This window comes from Chiloscyllium punctatum, chromosome 20 (genome assembly GCF_047496795.1).
Source record: "Chiloscyllium punctatum isolate Juve2018m chromosome 20, sChiPun1.3, whole genome shotgun sequence".
Lineage (NCBI taxonomy): Eukaryota > Metazoa > Chordata > Chondrichthyes > Orectolobiformes > Hemiscylliidae > Chiloscyllium > Chiloscyllium punctatum.
Window position 1 is genome coordinate 83,006,760 of NC_092758.1, and position 22,345 is coordinate 83,029,104.

Below are 22,345 nucleotides of genomic sequence, written 5' to 3' on the forward strand. Positions count from 1 at the left end.
TCCAAGGAACAGGAGAATCGACGTTTCGGCATAAGCCCTTCTTCAGGAATGAGGAAAGTGTGTCCAGCAGGTTAGGATAAAAGGTAGGGAGGAGGGACTTGGGGGAGGGGCATTGGAAATGCGATAGGTTAAAACGCCCCTCCCCCAAGTCCCTCCTCCCTACCTTTTATCTTAGCCTGCTGGACACACTTTCCTCATTCCTGAAGAAGGGCTTATGCCCGAAACGTCGATTCTCCTGTTCCTTGGATGCTGCCTGACCTGCTGTGCTTTTCCAGCAACACATTTTCAGGGTGATAGATATAGGACAGATGTCAGAGGTAGGGTCTTTACTCAGAGAGAAGGAAGGGCGTGGAATGCCCTGCCTGCAACTGTAGTGGACCCGCCAACATTAAGGGCATTTAAATGGTCATTGTATAAACATATGGATGATAATGGAATTGTGTAGGGTAGATTGGTTCCACAGGCTGGCACAACATCGAGGGTGAAGGGCCTGCACTGTGCTGTAATGTTCTATGTTCTACATTCCTGTTTAAAAACTACAGGCTGGCTTTAAGCAATGCTAGTTTCACATGAATGCAGGACCCCTGCAGAGATGTGTAGTCGTTCAGCAGTGCAGGTAACATTAGTTGCACAGGCCACGGGCATGAGATTGGCTTGGCATCCACCAAAGGAGGCAGGGAGTTAATTGTACAGATTGTTCTCCCCATGCTTATTTTCAAGTCTGTCCAATTTAAGGCCCTCAAAATTTTAAGCAATAAATGTCCAGCCACAACTAAACAATTGGAGCCTCTGTTGTGGCTCAGAGAGTGATCTCTCCTTTGGCCTGACACCAATTCATGAGCAGCAAGTCTGGATTATTTCTGGCTCCATCAACCCAACTCTGGAGAAGATGCCAGGGGTGTATAGATTTTCATTGATAAGATCAAGAGGGGGCATGGATAGGATAAACAAACAAAGTCTTTTTCCTTGGGGTGGGGGAGTCCAGAACCAGAGGGCATTGGGAGAGGGTGAGAGGGGAAAGATATATAAGGGACCTAAGGGGCAACTTTTTCACAGAGGGTGGTGCATGTATGGAATGAGCTGCCAGAAGAAGTAGTGGAGGCTGGTACAATTACAACATTTAAAAGGCATCTAGATAGGTACATGAATAGGAAAGGTTTAAAGGGATATGGGCCAAGTGCTGGCAAATGGGACTAGTTTCAGTTAGGATAGCTGATTGGCATGGACGTGTTGCACCAAAGGGTCTGTTTCAATGCTGAACATCTCAATGATTCTATAACTTTGTGAGGGGGATGCAAATGAAGAGAATAGTCATTTATCGTAACTTATATTTTTTACAAAAGAAAATACAGTGAAAAGTCTTCGTCACCATACCACATATCAATACCAATAATAGAAGGCAGAGATGAGAAAAACGTTGAGACAATGTCCATCTGAGTTCAATGCCTGGTTCCTGGGTCTGGGAAAAGGCAGTGCCGCTGTAAAGACTGAGATGCCAGGCCGTTAGAATGCCAGGGCAGAAGACTCCACTGAAGCTGCCTGTAGGAGTTGGCCAATGGAATCCTGGGCAGTGTCACCGAGGAATCCAAAGCGAACGACCACTGGACACTGTCACAACAGCCAAGAGGAACTGCCACCACAGCAGCCAGCTGGAACATTCTTCCTCCCTAAGCCAATACCGGCTGCCTGTGATTGGCTCTCGACCAGTCCTCTCCTTGCTGCCGCTCTCAGCCACCCTCTCCAGGGGTCACCAACTCACTTACCACCATCTACCAGACACCCTCTCCAGGATCACCAACTCACTCACCACCATCCACCTGAGACCCTCTCCAGCGTCACCAACTCACTTACCGCCATCTGCCAGGGACCCTTTCCAGGGTCACCAACTCACTTACCACCATCTACCAGACACCCTCTCCAGGATCACCAAGTCACTCACCACCATATACCAGGGACCCTCTCCAGGATCACTGGTCATTTCCCCATCATCTGCCAGATGAGATGGTTTAGAGACCGGGCAGGAAAGATGGTTTGAAATGCCAGCTTCGGTTCTCCAGCATTTTGCTGCAGCTGTAAGGAAAGGAATAAAACAAAAAAAACCCCTCCCATCCTTAGCCACACCTCCACACTAATTCTATTGCCCATGACCCCTGGTTCTCATATCCTTTGTGTAAATCTATGTCCTTTTACACACCCATGGTTCCTCATACCCTGCATGACAGCCTCTATCCCTCCACCTGAACCTATTTGCCCTCACCCTCTCCATGGCAATCTTTACCTCATTACTAACATCCCTGAACCCTTCAGATTCCCCAATCCAATTAATTCTCCCCTAACAGAGTAGTGAATTCCCAATGAAGAGCTTGTGCTTGAAGCATCAACTCTCCTGCTACTCGGATGCTCCCTGACCAGCTGTGCTTTTTCAGCGCCACACTCTTCGACTCTGATCTCCAGCACCTGCAGTCCTCACTTTTTCCAGCGAGGAGAATTGCCAAAGTGCAGGGAGTTAGGGATTTGGAAGAAGAATTATAGGGGCTTGAGGAAAAACCTTGTAATCCAGAGGACGGTGTGTTATGTGGAAGCGCTACTCAGTTTGAAGATAGAGGCCGAAATCCTCAACTTATTGAGAGCTAACCTGGATCTGCTCCTGAAGTGTTGTAACCTGTAAGGCCATAAACTAGGAGCTGGTAAATGGGACGAGAATGGGCAACTTGTTCATTCACACAACGGGCTGAATAGCCCTTTACTGTGTTGTAACTTTTCTTTTGTTATAATGCTGTTTGTTGAGTCTGCATAATCATATCATTATTTCATAAGGTGTCCAGGTACTACCTTCTTAATAACAGATTCTAACACTTTCTGACCACCGACGTCAAACTAAGAGGTCACCTGTGCTCTATTTTCTCTGTCTCTCCCTTCTTAAATAGTGGGGTTGCATTTACTAACTTCCACTCTGCAAGAACTTTTCCAGAATGTATAGAATATTGAAAGTCAGTGCAAAGACTATCTGTGTAGCCACCTTCTTCACTATTCTAGGATGTTCCTCCTCTGACCTAGGAGATTTTTCAGACTTCAGACTAATTCATTTTTTGAAGTATTGCTTCTTTCGGTTCCTAACGTTCACAAGTCCCAAGGTTTCCTGGCATTTCTAGATTTTCTATATCTCCCTCTGTGAAAATGACACATTTCAATTACTTTAACTTATCTGTCATTTCCCTATTCTCTAATCTTCACCTGTAATAGACCCATGTTTCGTGCACATTAATCTGTTCCTTTCAACTTACCTCATAGGTTTTTAGAGCCGATTGTTGTATGATCATAAAAAATAAGAACAGGAGTATGCTATTTGGCTCTTCGAGTCTAGCCCACCATTCAATAGGACCATGGAGAATCCAACATTCCTCATGTCCACCTTCCTGCATTTTCCCTGTAACCCTTAAACTACTTGTTAGCTTGCATTCACCCTGTAACAATAACCCTCAGGCAGAGTGAAACATCAAGCATTGATGTTTTTTTCCCAAATACTTAAGGTGTAGGCAATTTCAATAGCTTCTCAGCTCTCTTTCATGACTGTGTTGACTGCTCACATGGTCCTGAAGCTTTAAAATTATTCTTACTAAAACTAAGATTAAAACTGCCTCTGACACCAAAAGTGTTGACTCCCTCCTTGAATCTTGTATCACAAAAGACACTGGCCAGCCACAATCCATTTCACGGTACAGCTTCTCTTCCCTCCTGGAGTCTAATGCAATCATTCTTACATTTGTCAAGGTTTAGGACCCAAACTGAATGCTGCCCAGCCATGATATTCCAGGCTGTTACTTCTCTCCTTCTTCTTCCAATGCCCCTAGTCCTTCAGTCCATTCATGTTGATTTGGAGTTGCTTATTCAGACCAGAGAAATAATTAAGTCATTCAGCATGGAAACCATGAGCCTTCAGATCAACCAATCCACGCCGACCATAATCCCAAACTGAACTAATCCCACCTGCCTGCACTTTATTCATTTCCCTCCAAACATTTCTTATTCATGAACTTATCCAAACGTGCTCTAAATATTGTAACTGTAACTGCATCCACCACTTCCTCTCGAAATTTATTCCACACACGAATCTTCTGGGCTGTGTTTGAGCATGTCTGCTCTGGATATAGTTTCAACGCACACAGATTGCCCATGGAGAAATGTTTTGCTGCTCCACTGCACTTCAATTACTTTTTATTGCTTTGATTTGATTCTTAGCAAAATTAGCATTTGAATTTATAATACGTTGTAATTTGGCAGCTAATATGCACACAGCAAGCTCCCATGAACAGCAGTGAGATAATGGCCAGATAATTAGTATTTTTTAGTGATATCGGATGAGGCCCAGGATGATGGGCAGACCTTATTGCACATCTCCAAGTTGTGAATTGGGATCTTGATCATCATGAGGGAGAGTTTAGGGTTCAATCCTATAATTCCTTGGCAGTTTCTGCTACCACATCCAAGTGATGCAAACACAGAACATTTCTTCACTCCTTAAGTGGATGACTAAAGCATGGAATTCAGGGATGAAAATTGATCTCATTTTAGCACTTTCTCACTTCTTTCCAACTCATTAAGCATCCCTACCTGCAGGTTATTATGTATTAAGCTCATTAGTTGCCTTTTGGCTGCTGGTGTCGACATAGTTGATGTTCCCTAGTGTTGATCTCTCTTCTGACCTTGTTGCCTCTCTGGTGCTACACAAATCCTATTTCGTACTTTAGTCACCTTACAGAGCTCTCCTGGGCTTCACAAAGTACAGCTCCATCAGAACGACAATGCGCTTTCATCACAGATTGAACAGACCTCCTTCCCATTCCAAGTTCCATCATCTCTTCAAATAGGCTTCAGAACCATTGGCTTCACTTATGGCATGCTCCCTTTCTCCCTGGCTACTCCTGTTTCCAAAATTGGCATCTATTCTGTCAGCAACTATATCCCAGTCCTTTAAGAATTCTTCCAGACAATCCTTGCTTTGACACCAGATTTGCTGCTTAAAAATTCTCCTTATACCATTTCTTCCGCTCCCCCTCACCACCAATCTGTGACTTTTTCTCTCTTTCCAAGACCTTTTAGCCTTAATTTGAGGGGGTGATAGATATAGGACAGGTGTCGGAGATTGTTTCTTTACTCAGAGAGTAGCAGGGGCGTGGAGCACACTGCCTGTAACAATAGTAGACTTGACAACTTTACGGACATTTAAATGGTGATTGGACAAACAAATGGATAAAAATAGAATAGGATAGGACAGATAGGCTTCAGATTGGTTCCACAGGTCGGCACAACATCGAGGGCCGAAGGGCCTGTACTGCACTGTAATGTTCTATGTTTTCTGTTTTCCTTTCAGCTCTCGCTGCTCACTTGCCTCAGTTGTTTCCAACTCAACGAAGTAGCCATCTCTTGCCATGTGTGAGGGCCAACTCAAACTGATTACTTGATCACCTCCAGTCCCTAAGCAAGGGATTGTCTGCACAACGTGAACCTGCTCTTGCTTTATGCAAGACCTGCTTCGAACTTCCTGCTTCAGCCTGGTGGCTAAACCTGCTTGCAAGATCCCAAAGATATTTAAAGTTGTGTGTGCGTGTTCTTTAAAAAAATAATCAGAAGTAATTGGTTTTCTTTTTCTGTCCACAGAATTTCTATAAGGATATCAACCGGGAAGAGATGTACATAAGGTATGTGCGTAATAATGTTCAGTCATAACCATGCAATCTGTCTTCTTTATAAGTTCAGCCGTGCAGACTCATATTTCATCTAATGTAGAATGCTGCCACCAGACTACCATAATCTCCTCATTTCTGACGTGAAAGGGAGAGTTTATGTTTGCTACTTATTAGCAATAGGAAATCTGCCTGTTGCTTTGAAATTAAAGTTCAGAATGTGAAAAATAATCAACTAATGCAGCACAATGCATTACCGTGGCTCAGTGGTTAGCACTGCTGCCTCACAGCACCAGGGTCCCAGGTTCAATTCCAGCCTAGGGAGTCTGTGTGGAGTTTGCACACTCTCCTTGTTCTGTGTGGGTTTCCTCTGTGTGCTCCGGTTTCCTCCCACAGTCCAAAGATGTGCAGGTCAGGTGAATTGGCCATGCTAAATTGTCAGAGGGAAATGGGTCCGGGTGGGTTACTCTTCGGAGGGTTGGTATGGACTGGTTGGGCGGAAGGGCCTGTTTCCACACTGTAGGGAATCTAATCTAGTCAAATCAGAGCTGAGGCAGAGATGAATCTTTAGTGATCATAGATTAGTGTGCTTTATACCTGCTCATCTAAAATGCAGCCAAATCAGTAACATCCCATCTTCAGCCCTTCCTTGACCCACCAAGATTCAGGATTTGAAAGTAGTTTTGCTCAGTAGCTAGGGGGTCACACTATTCGGTCACTTTCAGGTTACTAAATAAAGAGTTAAAAAAAAACCAAACTAATTCTTACCTATCAGCACGTATTCACCCTGCCCCAAGAGCAGTATATGGAGAAAGTGAAGGCCGCAGATGCTGGAGATTAGAGTTGAGAGTGTGGTGCTGGAAAAGCACAGCACGTCAGGCAACATCCGAGGAGCAGGAGAATCAACGTTTTGGGCATAAGCCCTTCATCAAGAATGAGCAGTACCAATCTAGCAGCAATGTCACCAAGTGCAAACCCCTTCGTGATCCAGTGAGAAGATTTATGTAGTTAAAGGTTCCTGTAACAGGCCATTGACAGATCATTAGTTTAGTGTCGGGGAATGATGTGACAGGAATGGGGCCAAGGTCAGGAAAACACATGATTACGAGGAAGAAGATGATAAGCAGCACTCAATATTTTGTGTGAATATGGGTGCACTTGTGTATCAGTGGACTTGTAATCAGGGTCCTGAAATAACAGTTAAGAAGTCAGGTACTTCAATGCTTACCCCAGTGACTCCACTAGAGTCAATGTCTTAAAAGATATACCAGCTAGACTTGGTCTAAGGCAAGAGCTGAGGGAACCAACAAGAGGGGCACCTCATCATCACCAACCTATCAGTAGCAGATGGTCCTGTCCATGATAGTATTGGTAAAAATACCACCACTGTGCATTTTTTGTGGAAATGAAGTCTAATCTTCACACTGAGGATACTTCCATCGCATTGTGTGGTGCTATCAGTGTGCTGAATTGGTCATATTTTGAAAAGATCTATTAATTCAAGCCTGTCATCCATAAGGTGCTGGGGGTTAGCAGCAGCATTAGAATTGCATTGAACCACAATTTCTAAATTCAGACCAAGCATAATCCCTCATTATCCAGTGTATTAATCCTGATTCAATGAAACATGAAGGAGGACATATTAGGAGTAGCATCAGCTATACCTGAAAATAAGGTGTCTACCTGGGAAAGCCACAATGCAGACTCCTTGCATGCCAAACCATGAAAGCAGCATTCGTTCGACAGGGCTGAGTGATCCCTCAGCCAAAGAATCAGACATACGTCCGATAACACCTGATCATGAATGGCGGTGCACCATTAAACAGTTAACAGGAGGTGGAGGTTTCATACATAACCCCATCCTTAATGATGGGAGACCCCAGCTCATTAGTGCAAAGGGCAAGACTGATGCAGTGCCTTTTGGCCGATCTTGACGTCCCCCAGTGATCCTCAGCATCACAGTTGCCGATCCTCAGCCAATTTGACTCACTCCATGTGATACCACGACTTGGCTGAAGCCACTGAAAACTGCAAAGGCTATTGGCCCTGACGATATTGCAGCAACAGTATTGAAGACTTGTACAGAACTGGTCACATGCCGTCGACAAACTGTTCTAGTACAGCTATGTGGGCGGCACGGTGGCACAGTGGTTAGCCCTGCTGCCTCACAGCGCCAGAGACCCGGGTTCAATTCCCGCCTCAGGCGACTGACTGTGTGGAGTTTACACATTCTCCCCGTGTCTGCGTGGATTTCCTCCGGGTGCTCCGGTTTCCTCCCACAGTCCAAAGATGTGCAGGTCAGGTGAATTGGCCATGCTAAATTGCCCGTAGAGTTAGGTAAGGGGTCGATGTAGGGGTATGGGTGGGTTGCGCTTCGGCGGGGCGGTGTGGACTTGTTGGGCCGAAGGGCCTGTTTCCACACTGTAAGTAATCTAATCTAATCTAATCTAATCTATAACACTAACATGGCAATGTGAAATGTTGGACAAATATGTCCTGTGCACAAAAAGCAGGTCATGTCCAACCTGGTCGATTACTACCCTATCAGTCGATTTTCAGTTATCAGTGAAGTGATAGAACTGGTCATTAACTGTGCTATCAATCAGATTCAAAACGTGTGGCACTGGAAAAGCACAGCCGGTCAGGCAGCATCCGAGTAGCAGGAGAGTCGATGTTTCGAGCAAAAGTCCTTCATCAGGAAAGAGCTTTTGCTTACAACATCGACTCTCCTGCTCCTCGGATGCTGCCTGACTGGCTGTGGTTTTCCAATGCCACACTTTTTGACTCTGATCTCCGGCATCTGCAGACCTCACTTTCTCCTAGTGCTATCAATCAGCCCTTGCAAAATAATAACACACACTCAATGGTGCTTTGGTTTGGATTCCACCATAGCCATGCAGCTCCTGACTTCATTACAGCTGAGGTCCAAATATAGGCAAACGAAGAATAGGAAGTGTGAGTCCCTACTCTTGACATCAAGGCAGCATTTGACTGAGTGAGACATTGAGGCATCCTAACCAAAGTAGAGTCAATGGGAACCAAAGTAATGTTTTGTGCTAGTTGAAGACATATCCCTCACAAAGGAAGATGGTTGTAGTTTTTGGATGTCAGTCATCTCAACCTTGGTACATCACTGCAGCAGTTAGTTCCACAAGGTAATGTCTTCATCCCAAACATCCAGTGGTGGAGGCTGGTACAATTGCAACATTTAAAAGGCATTTGGATGGGTATATGAATAGGAGGGGTTTGGAGAGATATGGGCCGGGTGCTGGCAGGTGGGACTAGATTGGGTTGGGACGTCTGGTTGGCATGGACGGGTTGGACCGAAGGGTCTGTTTCCATGCTGTACATCTCTATGACTATATGGCTGCTTCATCGATGACCTTCCGTCAATCATAAGTTTGATGGTGATTTCACAATGTTCAGTACCATTCATGATATCTCAGATACTGAAGCTGTTTGTAAACAAATGCAGCAAGTCCTGAATGATGTGATCAGATAATCAGAAGACAGCAGAGGTTCAAGAAGGGAGCTCATCACCATATAACACAGAACATAAAACACAGATCATTACAGCACAGTACAGGCCTTTCAGCTCTCAATGTTGCGCCGATATGTGGAACCAATCTGAAGCCCATCTCACCTACACTAATCCATTCTTGTCCATATGCCTATCCAATGATCATTTAAATGCCCTTAAAGTTGGCAGGTCTACTCCTATTGCAGGCAGGACGTTCCACGCCCCTACTACTCTCTGAGTAAAGAAACTACCTCTGACATCTGTCCTATATCTGTGACCCCTCAATTTAAAGCTATGTCTCCTCGTGCTAGCCATTGCCATCCAAGGGGAAAGGCTCCCACTGTCCAACCTATCTATCCCTCTGATTATCTTATATGTCTCAAAAACCACTCTCACCTGAGTAAAAACCCTGAAACTCCCTCCATAAGAACACTGTAGTTGCACCTATCCCACAAGATAATGTTTCTATGACCTTTTTAATGATAAATAAGATGGGTAAAAAATGCTGGTCTGACTAGTGATGTCCACATCCCATGAATGAATTAAAAAAAAACACAGGGAGAATACAAAGAGGCTGGTTTGAGAGATGGGGAGGTGGTGGTTACAGGGACATGGGACGGGAGCATAAATCCCCCTGATCAAGTGCAGAGAACTATTAGAAAGTATTGGAGAGAGGGTTGAGGCGATCTGTTGGTACTGAGTTAGGGGAACTTTATTAGTGTCTAACTGTGAGTGACCTGAAGAGGATAACTAACCTAAACTCACAAAGGTAGCTCTACACACATCAATATCGTTCAAGTTTTTCTTTTAAATGATTGTTTGAATGATCTTGTACCCAAAGGAACCTTACTGTTCAGGAACACATGTCAGCCATGTGCCGTGAATGCCCTCCTATTCTACCTAACAGCCTATTGACTCACTCTCTCTGTCAAGAGTGACAAAAGCAACTTGTCATGTGACCTTCTAGTCAGCTTGAAACTGTAAAGCTGCAAGGTCCACCTCAGAGAAAAAAATGAGTTGCTCTTGTCCAGAGCCCTTCTCAACTGTGGTCTTTCACTGATGTTGGATAAAGGTCAAGGATGATGCTGTGTGATTGGGGGTCCTGGGGGAAGGGGATGAGGTGTTCTTCCTCCAGTTGGCGGGTGGCTTTGGTTTGACAGTGGAGGAGGCCCAGGACTTGCATGCCCTTGGTGGAGTGGGAGGGGGAGTGGAAGTAGTCGAGATCAGGGCGGTGGGGTTGTTTGGTGTGTGTCAAAAAGTGTGGCGCTGGAAAAGCACAACAGATCAAGCAACATCCGAGGAGCTGGAGAGTCAATGTTTGTTTGGTGCATGTGTCCCTGAGGCGTTCCCTGAAATGCTTCCCCCCTCCACACTCCTGATGAAGGACTTATGCCTGAAATGTCGACTCTCCTGCTTCTCGAACGCTGCCTGACCTGCTATGCTTTTCCAGCGCCACACTTTTCGACTTTAGATAGAGGACGGAAATTGGCCTGGAGACTGGAAGAACTGCCCTGCCATTCTCCAAATATCCCATGGAAATCCTTTCTGTCGACCTGAGGGAACAGACACAATCCTGATTTGACATTTTATCTGCAAGGTGGTACTTTGGAAACTGCAGCTCTCCCTCAGCACTGCACTGCGCTGTTAGGTTGGAGGAGGGGCTCAGGTCTCTGTTGAATCCATGACCTTCACACTCTGAGGCGTGTCCCATACGTCCCGAGGAGGAGAGAGGGTAAAACTAACAAAAACGATTGATCCCTGCTGTTAGTTTTCCCCACTGGAATAAAGTGAATGAGTTTTGATTGATTGGGGGCGCAGAGTGACATAGAAAGTGTTTGGGTTTCGACACCTGAGGGACAGGCTGGATGGACGAGGGAGCCTTTTTCCAGTTCCTCATTGTCTCCCCGCAAATAATTCCTTGATTAATTCTTCACCCTATCTTCAAATTGCCGATCTTGCTCGTACATCTCTGACTTGGGTGAGTGGAGAAAGCTAACAATTGTCGTCTTCTCCAGCCCAAAACTCACATTAAACTCCCACATAAAACTGAAAGCATATATATTGTATAACAATAAGTGTGTGATCTGAAGACAGTAATCTAATCCCAACGTTCAGGTGCATCATATTGGAATTCTGCTCACATGCTTTCTAATGTAATTGAGGCCTCTCAATTAGATTACTGCTTTGTAATCACTCCTAGGCATTAAATATAAACCAGTGAAATCACTCACTGATTTGTCACCTCCTCCTATTGATGCCTGTGTTTTATTTATGATGTGTCCCCTTTCATTTCTTTTGACTCATGAAGTTCTTACAATCCCATAGCTGCTGATGGACCAGTGTAACGCTCTGGAGGGTCTTCATCCCTATGGTAGTCACAGTAATTGGCCTCCCCACTCCTACCCTTCCCATCAGCCGACCTCCGGGCTCAACCAGGATGGACATTTCTCGAAGTGGAGAATCGTCCTGGATGGTTTCTGATCTGACTCATAGTCAGCTCTTCCGTGGCATAGCATAGCACTGCAGGAGCCTGAGACTTTGTGATGCATCCCACAGCCTAACAGCCTTTGCCTAAGTGTACTTACAAAGAAGACTAATTGGGATAATGACATTTGCAGATATGATACTACAGTAAGCATATCCAGTCAAGATGGAGGGCACCATGAAAACAAATCAGCTAAATCAATAAAATATACATTAGTTCTGGCAGAATAGCCATCTGCTTTACTCTCTTTCCTTTACAATATATGTAATAAGACTGAATCATAGAATTCCGACAGTTGGAAGCAGGCCATTCAGCCCATCAAGTTCTCACAGACAATCCAAAGAGCATCCCACCCAGTCCCTGGCACCCTGCTTTTCCCCATGGCTAATCCACTCAGCCTGCACATTCGTGGACACTATGGTCAATTTAGCATGGCCAATCCACCGAACCTGCACATCTTTAGACTGTGGGAAGAAACAAGAGCATCCACAGTAAACCTACACAGATCCAGGGAGAACGTACAAACTCCATGCAGACAGTTGCCCAAGGCTGGAATCGTACTGGGGTCCCTGGTGATGTGAGGCAGCAGTGCTAACCACTGAGCCACCGTGCTGTCTCTGAGAGGCTAACTGAGTGACATGAAGAAACCCAGCTCCACAGTTAACTCTGCATTGTGAACTCTCACCGACCTCAATCAGACTGGCGTCACTCAGAGGATTCTGGTATGACAGCCATGGTAGACAAGCTTCACTGTCAAAAAGGTTGAGAACTCTAGCCTCACTCCAGGGATTCGACTGCATTTACCATCTCTCCAGTGCAATATTTATGGTCCTTGCCCCACTTTCCACCTTCAAGATACCATGAACTTGGTTGAACTAAAAGACAAAGATTGATGGATTTCAAGAATAGGAATATCAAGAAGCACAGGAAGGAGAGTAAATGGAGTTAGATTTAGACTTTATTGTCAGGTGTACTCAAGTACAATGTAGCCACCTCAGGTACAAGCAGAATTAGACATATAATCCCTACAGTGTGGAAACAGGTCCTTCAGCCCAACACATCCACACCAACCCTCCGAAGAGTAACACACTCCAGATCCATTCCCCTATCCTACATTTACCCCTGACTAAAGCACCTAACCTACACATCCCTGAACACTGTGGGCAATTTAGCATGGCCAGTTCACCTACCTGCACATCTTTGGATTGTGGGAAGAAACCCACGCAGACATGAGGAGAACGTGCAAACTCCACACAGACAGTAGCCTGAAGTTGGAATGGAACCCAGGTCCCTGGCACTTGGAGGCAGCAGTGCTAACCACTGAGCCACTGTGCCACCAAAGTACTGAGGTACAAAAACTTAAGAACAAGGTAGAAAGAAATAAGGGACAAAGTTAAAAGTTAAACATTGCAGTCCTTCTTGGTATTAAGTTGAAAAATAACAAAATAAAGCTCAAAGTTCAAACATGGCAGTCTTTCTTAAGCGCTTAGCCATGCTGGGACTGCACTTGCTACAAAAGCTTGAGCTCCTCCACTTTGGTGTGCTTTCCCCGCACTGGCTCGATCTCTCATCGTCACTGTAGATGACAGGAGAACCTCCATCACTGTATTGTTAGGGGTGTGGGAGAGCCAAGCAGTGGTCTACAGTGGTTAGGAGAACTAGGAGATAGACAGAACAAGGTAGACGAGCAAGAGGATCAAAGAACACCACAGGGCATGCAGCTTCAGGAGGTGGAGAAGTCGACATTTCGAGTGTAACCCTCCTTCAGAACTCGGGGTGGGTGTAAAAGGGAGCTGCTGATAACGGCGGGGTGGGGTTTGTGGGGGTTTGTAGGGTGTGGGGGTTTGTAGGGTGGTGAGGTAGGGGGATAGGTAAACACAGGTAGCAGGTACGACCTGATTAGTCGATGGGAAGAATGAACCTGGTTACACGGAGTAAAGCAAGGAGAGGTGGATGGAGGTAACTGGCGATCTGACAAGGTGATTGAAAGAAGTGGGGTTAAGAATGGAGGTGGGATCAGGCATCTGCTGTTATTTTGAAGTATCTCAAGGGGAACTTTGTGGTTTCCAGAGGCTGTTTTTCGTTCTGAGCAACCCCTTCATTAAGTGATGCGGTCAGACAGTGACAGTACCTTCTGTATTTCTGTTGAGGGCTGTGGTATTTGCACTCTCACAGAAGCAGAAGAATTCAATATCGTCAATAATCTTCACTGCTCCAGTAACCTTAAAGCCTCTGCACAGAGGGAGGCACATAGCACACACTGAACACAACACACACACACTGCACACAACACACACACTGAACACAACACACACACACTGAACACAACACACACTGCACACAACACACACACTGCACACAACACACACACACTGCACACAACACACACACTGCACACAACACACACACACTGAACACAACACACACACTGAACACAACACACACGCACTGAACACAACACACACTGCACACAACACACACACAACACACACACTGAACACAACACTCACACTGCACACAACACACACTGCACACAACACACACACTGCACACAACACACACACTGCACACAGGGAGACACACAACACACACACTGCACACAGGGAGACGCACACACAGCACAACACACACACACACTGAACGCAACACACACTGCACACAACACACACACTGCACACAGGGAGACACACAACACACACACTGAACGCAACACAACACACTGCACACAACACACACACTGCACAGGGAGACACACAACACACATGTTGCACACAACACATACACTGCACACAGGGAGACACACAACACACACATTGCACACAACACACACACTGCACACAGGGAGACACACAACACACACACTGCACACATCACACACACTGAATGCAACACACACACTGCACACAACACACACACTGCACACAACACACACACTGCACACAGGGCGACACACAACACACACACTGCACACAACACACACAGAACACACAGGGAGACACACAACACACACACTGCACACAACACACACTGCACACAGGGCGACACACAACACACACACACAGAACACAACACACACACACTGAACGCAACACACACACTGCACACAACACACACACTGCACACAGGGAGACACACAACACATACACTGCACACAACACACACACACTGCACACAGGGGGACACACAACATACACACTGCACACAACGCACACACTGCACACAGGGAGACACACAACACACACACTGAATGCAACACACACACTGCACACAACACACACACTGCACACAGGGAGACACACAACACACACACTGCACACAACACACACACTGCACACAGGGAGACACACAACACACACACTGCACACAACACACACACTGAACGCAACACGCACACTGCACACAACACACACTGCACACAGGGAGGCACACAACACACACACTGCACACAACACATACACTGCATACAGGGAGACACACAACATACACACTGCACATAACGCACACACTGCACACAGAGAGACACACAATACACATACTGCACACAATACACACACACTGCACACAACACACACTGCGCATTACACACTGCGCACAACAGACACACTGCACACAATACACACTGCGCATTACACACTGTGCACAACACACACACTGCACACAATACACACTGCGCATTACACACTGCGCACAACACACACACTGCACACAACACTGCCACACTGAACACAACACACACACATTGCACATGGGGAGAGGGTTCATTTCATTCACACAACACACATACTGAACACAGGAGAGGGTTCAATTAGAGACACCACAACATTTAAACTGACACGAGACAACAGATATAAGTTAGCAATGAATCCCTTTTCAAACAATTAACTGACACATGCCTACACACAAAAAAGCCTTCACAAACCTGCTTCCTGTGGACTGGTGAGATCACATCTAAATAGTTACATGTTTGTCTTGAACATAGTCACCACACTTCAAGTGATCCACTGTATGTGAGATGTGGTCACAGACAAATGTAATTTCTTATGGACAACCACCTGATGAAGAAGCAGCACTTCAAAAGCTAGTGCTTCAAAATAAATCTGTTGGACTATAACCTGGTGGACTATAACCTGGTGTTGAGTGAGTTTTAACTTTGTCCGCCCCAGTCCAACACCGGCTTCTCCAAATCGTAAATTTTTATGAAATCAAACTGTTCACTATTAAGTCATCCTTCACTGCAATGGTATTACAGTACACTATTCCTTTGTTGAAAGTTCAAAATGGCAGCTTTCCCTTTGTCATTCTTCTCCTTCCTTTGAGGTCCCTGTTCCTACTTTGCTACTCCTTTCTCCTATCTGCGGACTCACTTCACCTCCAGCTCCCTCCCAGACCTGACAGCATTGTCCCTGCTCTCCTTAGAGTCATAGACTCATAGAGATGTACGGCATGGAAACAGACTCTTCGGTCCATGCCAACCAGATATTCCAATCCAATCTAGTCCCACCTGCCTGCACCCGGCCCATATCCCTCCAAACCCTTCCTATTCATATACCCATCCTGATGCCTTTTAAATGTTGCAATTGTACCAGCTCTGGCAGCTCATTCCATACACATATCACCCTTTGTGTGAAAAGGTTGCCCCTTAAGTCTCTTTTATATCTTTCCCCTCTCACCCTAAACCTATGCCCTCTAGTTCTGGACTCCCCAATCCCAGGGAAAAGACTTTGTCTCTTTATCCTATCCATGCCCCTCATAATTTTGTAAACCTCTATAAGGTCACCCCTCAGCCTCCGACGCACCAGAGAAAACAGCCCCAGCCTGTTCAGCCTCTCCCCATAGCTCAAATCCTCCAACCCTGGCAACATCCTTGTAAATCTTTTCTGAACCCTTTCAAGTTTCACAACATCTTTCCAATAGGATGGAGACCAGAACTGCACGCAATATTCCAGCAGTGGCCTAACCAATGTCCTGTACAGCTGCAACATGACCTCCCAACTCCTGTACTCAATACTCTGACCAATAAAGGAAAGTGTACCAAATGCCTTCTTCACTTCTGAAACCTCATCTCCAGCCTTGCAATTCCAGAAGGAAGCTGAGAAATGGCGGTGCTGAGTAAAGGAGAGGGAGAAATGCAAAGGAATTGGTCTGAGCTAGGCAGGGGTATTCATTAGAGGAGACACAGAATGAAGGCGACAAGATGGCAAGCCAGGAGTGTGGATAGGTGCAAGGAACTGGCTGCAGAAATGTGACCTTTATGTGAGCTCAGAGCACACTGGAGTGCCAGAATAAACAAATACATTTACAGCAAATGACACAGTGATGTTATCTGCGAAACACTGAGTGCATTCAGATTAAACCCCTCCCTCTACCATTGTAATGGAGGCAATAAGCCATTTAAAATAAATGGAAAGAATGGGGTCTTGATGTGAGCATATAATGCTTTCACACAATAGCGTCGCTGATGGTAATTTCCAGTTTGAACTGGATTGCTCTACAAAGCCTTGTTACCAAACATTATCCTCATATTGCATCCCTTGGGAACAATTATGCACACTAACAAATGTTATTTTGACAATACCTATCACTGCAACTATCTAAAATCATGTAATTTAATTTTTTTCCCTGGAGTTAATTACAGCTCAGTAATTACAGGACAACAGCAGTAATCTTCAGTGTTTCTCACTTCTGTTTGTGCTCTGCAGATATCTGTATAAGCTTCGGGATCTGCATTTGGACTGTGAAAACTACACTGAGGCTGCCTACACACTCCTCCTGCATGCTAAGCTGCTGAAGGTTAGGAACTTTTAATGCAAAAAATAAACGCACAGTGCTGAGTGCAGGGGTCGGAAAGGAGCCAATGGTTTAACTATTTACGTCCAAAAGCTCCCATCTGATGAATCATCGTGGAGAGACCGTGGCAGCTGAGTTTGATGTGTTGGAATAGCTGTGAGGTCATCCACTCTGGGTTTAAGGGAGCGCAGAACATTTCCAAAATGTTCTGGAGCTGGGATTTACAAATGAGCAGAGAGAGTGAGGTGATCCAAGCAAAGACTTCTCTAAAAGTTAGTGGACCAGTAGGAAAACTGGAAAAAAAAGGCTAATGGAATATCAGCTGTAATGCCAAGGTTGATGAAGAAAGTGGGGTGGCAGTTATGTTGTAGTTCTGCTGTAGCTGGTTAAACTGCACCTGGAGAAACTGTGTTCGACTCTGACCACTGCACCTCAAGAAGAATGCAATGCCTTTTGGAATGGGTACAGTGAAGGGTCAGCAGAATGAAGCTAGGACCAAAAAAGGGTTAATCAGGGCATAAACTAAGGTTTGTATGCTCAGAAATAAAGACAAGCAAAAAGTGATCTCATTTGGTTATTTATCATAGTGAAAGCAGAGGACAAGACAGGTAAAGAGGTGCTGTTTTTCTTGTGGTAGGGATGACCTGAACCAAAGAGGCACATCCATAAAAATTCAATTGGGTCGCACTAACTCATGCAATGGGAAGCGGAAATCTGGAACTGTTTCCCTGAAGAAGGTGTTAGGGCTGGGGGATTTTGTAATAATGTATACTTGCCATTCCACCAGCTATGAGAGCTGCCATAACCAATTGCTTACTATTCATTCACCAATGTGTCGGGCATGGGGAGGTGTACTATAGAATTATGCAAAGAAAGGAGAGGGAGAATGTTAAATAGGTAGGGTATTCTTGAGTGTCTCTTTGTTCTGCTGTGGGGAATATTGAAGGAAAGCAGCGAAGAAATGGGAATGTCACTTTCCTTTCTGGACCTGGCTTCATTTTGATTAACCTTTACTGTCGGACTCCCAAAGGAGCAGCATACTTCCTGAAGTGCGGTGAACTAAACTGAACACAGTTTTTCCAGGCAGCGTCAAATTGAGCGCAGCAAAGTGATAACCTTAGAACGTCGACATAATAGCTAACATTCCATTAGCCTCTTCCAGGGAGTGTAACCCCATTATACATCCACGGACTGACCCAGTTTTCATTTTCTACTTCAGTGGTCCGATGAACAATGTACCTCGCACGTTATGCCAAGAGACTTTCACGATTCCCAAACACAGCGGCAGCTGAAAGAAAACCTGTACAAAACCATTATTGATTACTTTGACAAGGGGAAGGTAAGTGCCAGAATGAATGAGATTCAACCTGGACCCAACATGTGCCAACCAGCTTGGGTGAATCTAATTTGTCCTCTCATTAGATAGTTCTTGTCGTGCTGAGTGCAGAGAATGCTGTCCCTGCTGAGTCTGACCACGAGTGTAAAGTGCATGATACCACAAATATGATCCAGCCAGCAATGATCCCTTGCTTGTGGTGATAAGCTCATTGAAATAAAGCAGGAAGTGCCTTGCACTGTACTGGATAGACAAATACCATTAATAGGCCAAATATTACGTGCTATAAATCAGATTTTATTCGAGGTAATAAAGAAAGAGAGGACTTGTATTTGCATAGCACCTTTCACATTCTCACAACAGCCCAATAAATCTTACAGAGAGTGGAGTATTTTTGAAGCTTAATCACTGTTAGAATGTAGGCAATGCATCAATCAGCTTTCACAAAGCGCGATCGCACCATAAAAAGATGATGAGCCGATTTGTATTTTTGTGTAATTGGTTGCGTGAGAGATGTTATCCAGGGAACAGGGAAGAACTCCCTCAATCTACTTTGAGTAATGTCATGGAAGTTTTTTTTAACATCCTCTGAAGGCCTCTGTTTAATGTCTTATCTGTAAGATGGCACCTCAATCACACAGTGCGACACTTTCTTCTCACCACACTGAAGTTTCAGCCTGGATTGTGTGCTGACATTTTAGAGATTGGTGAGGGATTTCAAGAGTAAGGAGCATATTTTGAAGGTGAGGAGTCAAGCGCGGGCAATTGGGACGACAGTCTGTTGCGACAGTTCTGTCCCCGTGCATTCCCACGTCATAAGAAAATCATTTAACAGTAGCGCTGTTTAAACCAATGGGGCTGGAATCACATTATAGCCGACATAGGTAAGGAACGTTCATGTTCTACAAATAACGGTCTAAATTCTTCAATCATCTTATAGACAATTTGCGTCAAAGAAACACGTGTTATAGCAGAACCGACTGTAATTTAGTTTGGGATTATGGACGGCATGGACTGGTTGGACCAAAGGGTCTGTTTCAGTGCTGAATGACTCGATGAATTTGGGGCAGTGGGTTGGAAGAGTGGGGAGCCCCAAGAGATTGGAGCCAATGGTTCCTTCCTAAGACCTGGGAGAAACCCATTCCCTCCTAAAACTCTCCCCTGCTCTCCCTAAAAATATCCTGAACACTCAGCACTGCCTAGCTCTCTACCTGATTGGAGCTGCTATCTCTTCAACATCACATTATCCCAAACTATCTGTCCCAAGCATGACCCAGAGCCACAAGCCCCCACTGTTGCCAGCACACTGTTCCTGGCAGAATAACATGGCACAACCTTCTTAGAGTGAAAAGGTGAATGAAACATGTCCAACGTGTTGTGAGGTTCACAGTAAAACTGCTGCTCTTCATAATCATTCCAAATTAGATGGTCAAGGAAGGCTTTCTCTGAATTGGAAATCATAGAGCATAGAACATCGCTCATTACAGCACAGTACAGGCCCTTCAGCTGTTGATGTGCCAACCTGTGAAACCAATCTGAAGCCCATCTAACCTCCATTACGATCCATATGTTTATCCAATGCCCATTCGAATACCCTTAGTGTGAGCGAGTTCATTACTGTTGCAGGCAGGGCATTCTACACTCTTACTACTCTCTGAGTAAAGAACATACCTTTGACATCTGACCTATCACCCCTCAAATTAAAGCTATGACCCCCCCATGCTAGTCATCGCCATCTGAGGAAAAAGGCTCTCACTGTCCACCAATCTCATCCTGCGATCATCTTGTATGTCTCTATTAAGTCACTTCTCAACCTTCTCTTTAACGAAAACAGCCTCAAGTCCCTCAGCCTTTTTTCATAAGACCCTCGCTCTTTACCAGGCAACATCCTAGTAAATCTCCTCTGAACCCTTTCCAATGCTTCCACATCCATCCTATAATGCAGTGACCAAAACTGTATGCAATACTCCTAGTGTGGCTGCACTAGAATTTTGTACACCTGCAACATGACCTCATGGCTCCGAAACTCAATCTCTCTACCAATAAAAGCTAACACACCGTATGCCTTCTTAACAGCCTTATCAACCTGGGTGGCAACTTTCAGGGATCTATGCACATGGACACTGAGATCTCTCTGTTCATCCACACTACCACTTAGCAAGAATCTTACCATTAGTCCAGTACTCTGTATTCCTGTTACTCCTTCCAAAGTGAATCACCTCACACTTTTCTGTGTTAAACTCCATTTGCCACCTCTCAACCCAGCTCTGCAGCTTATCTATGTCGCTCTGTAACCTGCAACATTCTTCTGCATTATCCACAAATTTACGAACCCATCCTTCTACGTCCTCTTCCTAGTTATTTATAAAAGTGACAAAAAGCAGTGACCCCAAAACAGATCCTTGCGGTACACCACTCATAACTGAACTCCAGGATGAACATTTCCCATCAACCACCACCCTGGCAGCTAGCCAGTTCCTGATCCAGCTGCTAAGTCACCCTCAATCCCATGCCTCTGTATTTTCTGCAATAGCCTATCATAGGGAATCTTATCAAACGCATCACTGAAATCCATATACACCACATCAACTGCTTTACCATCGTCCACCTGTTTGGTGACCTTCGTGTGACAAGATCTACCCTTCACAAAACTGTGTTGACTATCCCTAATCAACTTTCTAGATGATTATAAATCCTATCTCTTGTAATCCTTTCCAACACTTTATCCATAACTGAAATAAGGCTCACTGGTCTATAATTACCAGGGTTGTCTCTACTCCCCTTCTTGAATAAGGGAACAACATCCTTCTGGCACTATTCCTGTGGACAATGATGACATAATGATCAAAGCTAAAGGCTCTGTAATCTCCTCCTTAGCTTCCAAGAGAATCCTCAGATAAATTCTATCCAGCCCAGGGGACTTATCTATTTTCACACTTTCCAGAATTGCTAACACCTCCTCTTTAGGAACCTCAATCCCATCTAGTCTAAAAGCCATTCTCCCCAATAACATTGCCTTTTTCCCATGTGAATACTGATGAAAAATATTCATTTAGCCCCTCTCCTATCTCTTTAGACTCCAAGCACAACTTCCCACTACTGTCCTAGACTGGCTCTAATCTTACTTTAGTTATTTTTTTATTCCTGACATACCCATAGAAAGCTTTAGGGTTTTCCTTGACCCTATCTGCCAATGACTTCTCATGTCCCCTCCTAGCTCTTCTTAGTTCTTTCTTTTGGTCCTCCTGGCTAACTTGTATCTCTCAAGTGCCCTAACTGAGCCTTCATGCCTCATCTTTACATTAGCCTCCTTCTTCCTCTTGACAAGAGCTTCAACTTCTTTAGTAAACCACAGTTATCTTGCTCAACCAACTCCTCCCTGTCTGACAGGTACATTTTTATCCAGGACACGCAGTAATTGTTCCTTGAACAGGCTCCACACTTCAGTTGTGCCCATCCCCTGAAGTTTACTTCCCCATCCTATGCATCCTAAGTCTTGCCTGATCGCCTCATAATTGCCTTTCCTGGGCCAA

The 22,345-nt window shown here is 45.0% G+C and overlaps 1 protein-coding gene across 1 annotated transcript in view; it reads left to right on the forward strand.

Moving 5' to 3' along the window:
• LOC140492226 (dedicator of cytokinesis protein 2-like) overlaps nt 1-22,345 on the forward strand; it is a 731,998-nt gene that overhangs the window by 588,963 nt on the left and 120,690 nt on the right. The window contains exons 36-38 of the mRNA XM_072591134.1: nt 5,659-5,699; nt 17,389-17,479; nt 18,696-18,815. Coding sequence (XP_072447235.1) covers nt 5,659-5,699; nt 17,389-17,479; nt 18,696-18,815 — 252 coding nt within the window. The remainder of the gene's footprint in view (nt 1-5,658; nt 5,700-17,388; nt 17,480-18,695; nt 18,816-22,345) is intronic.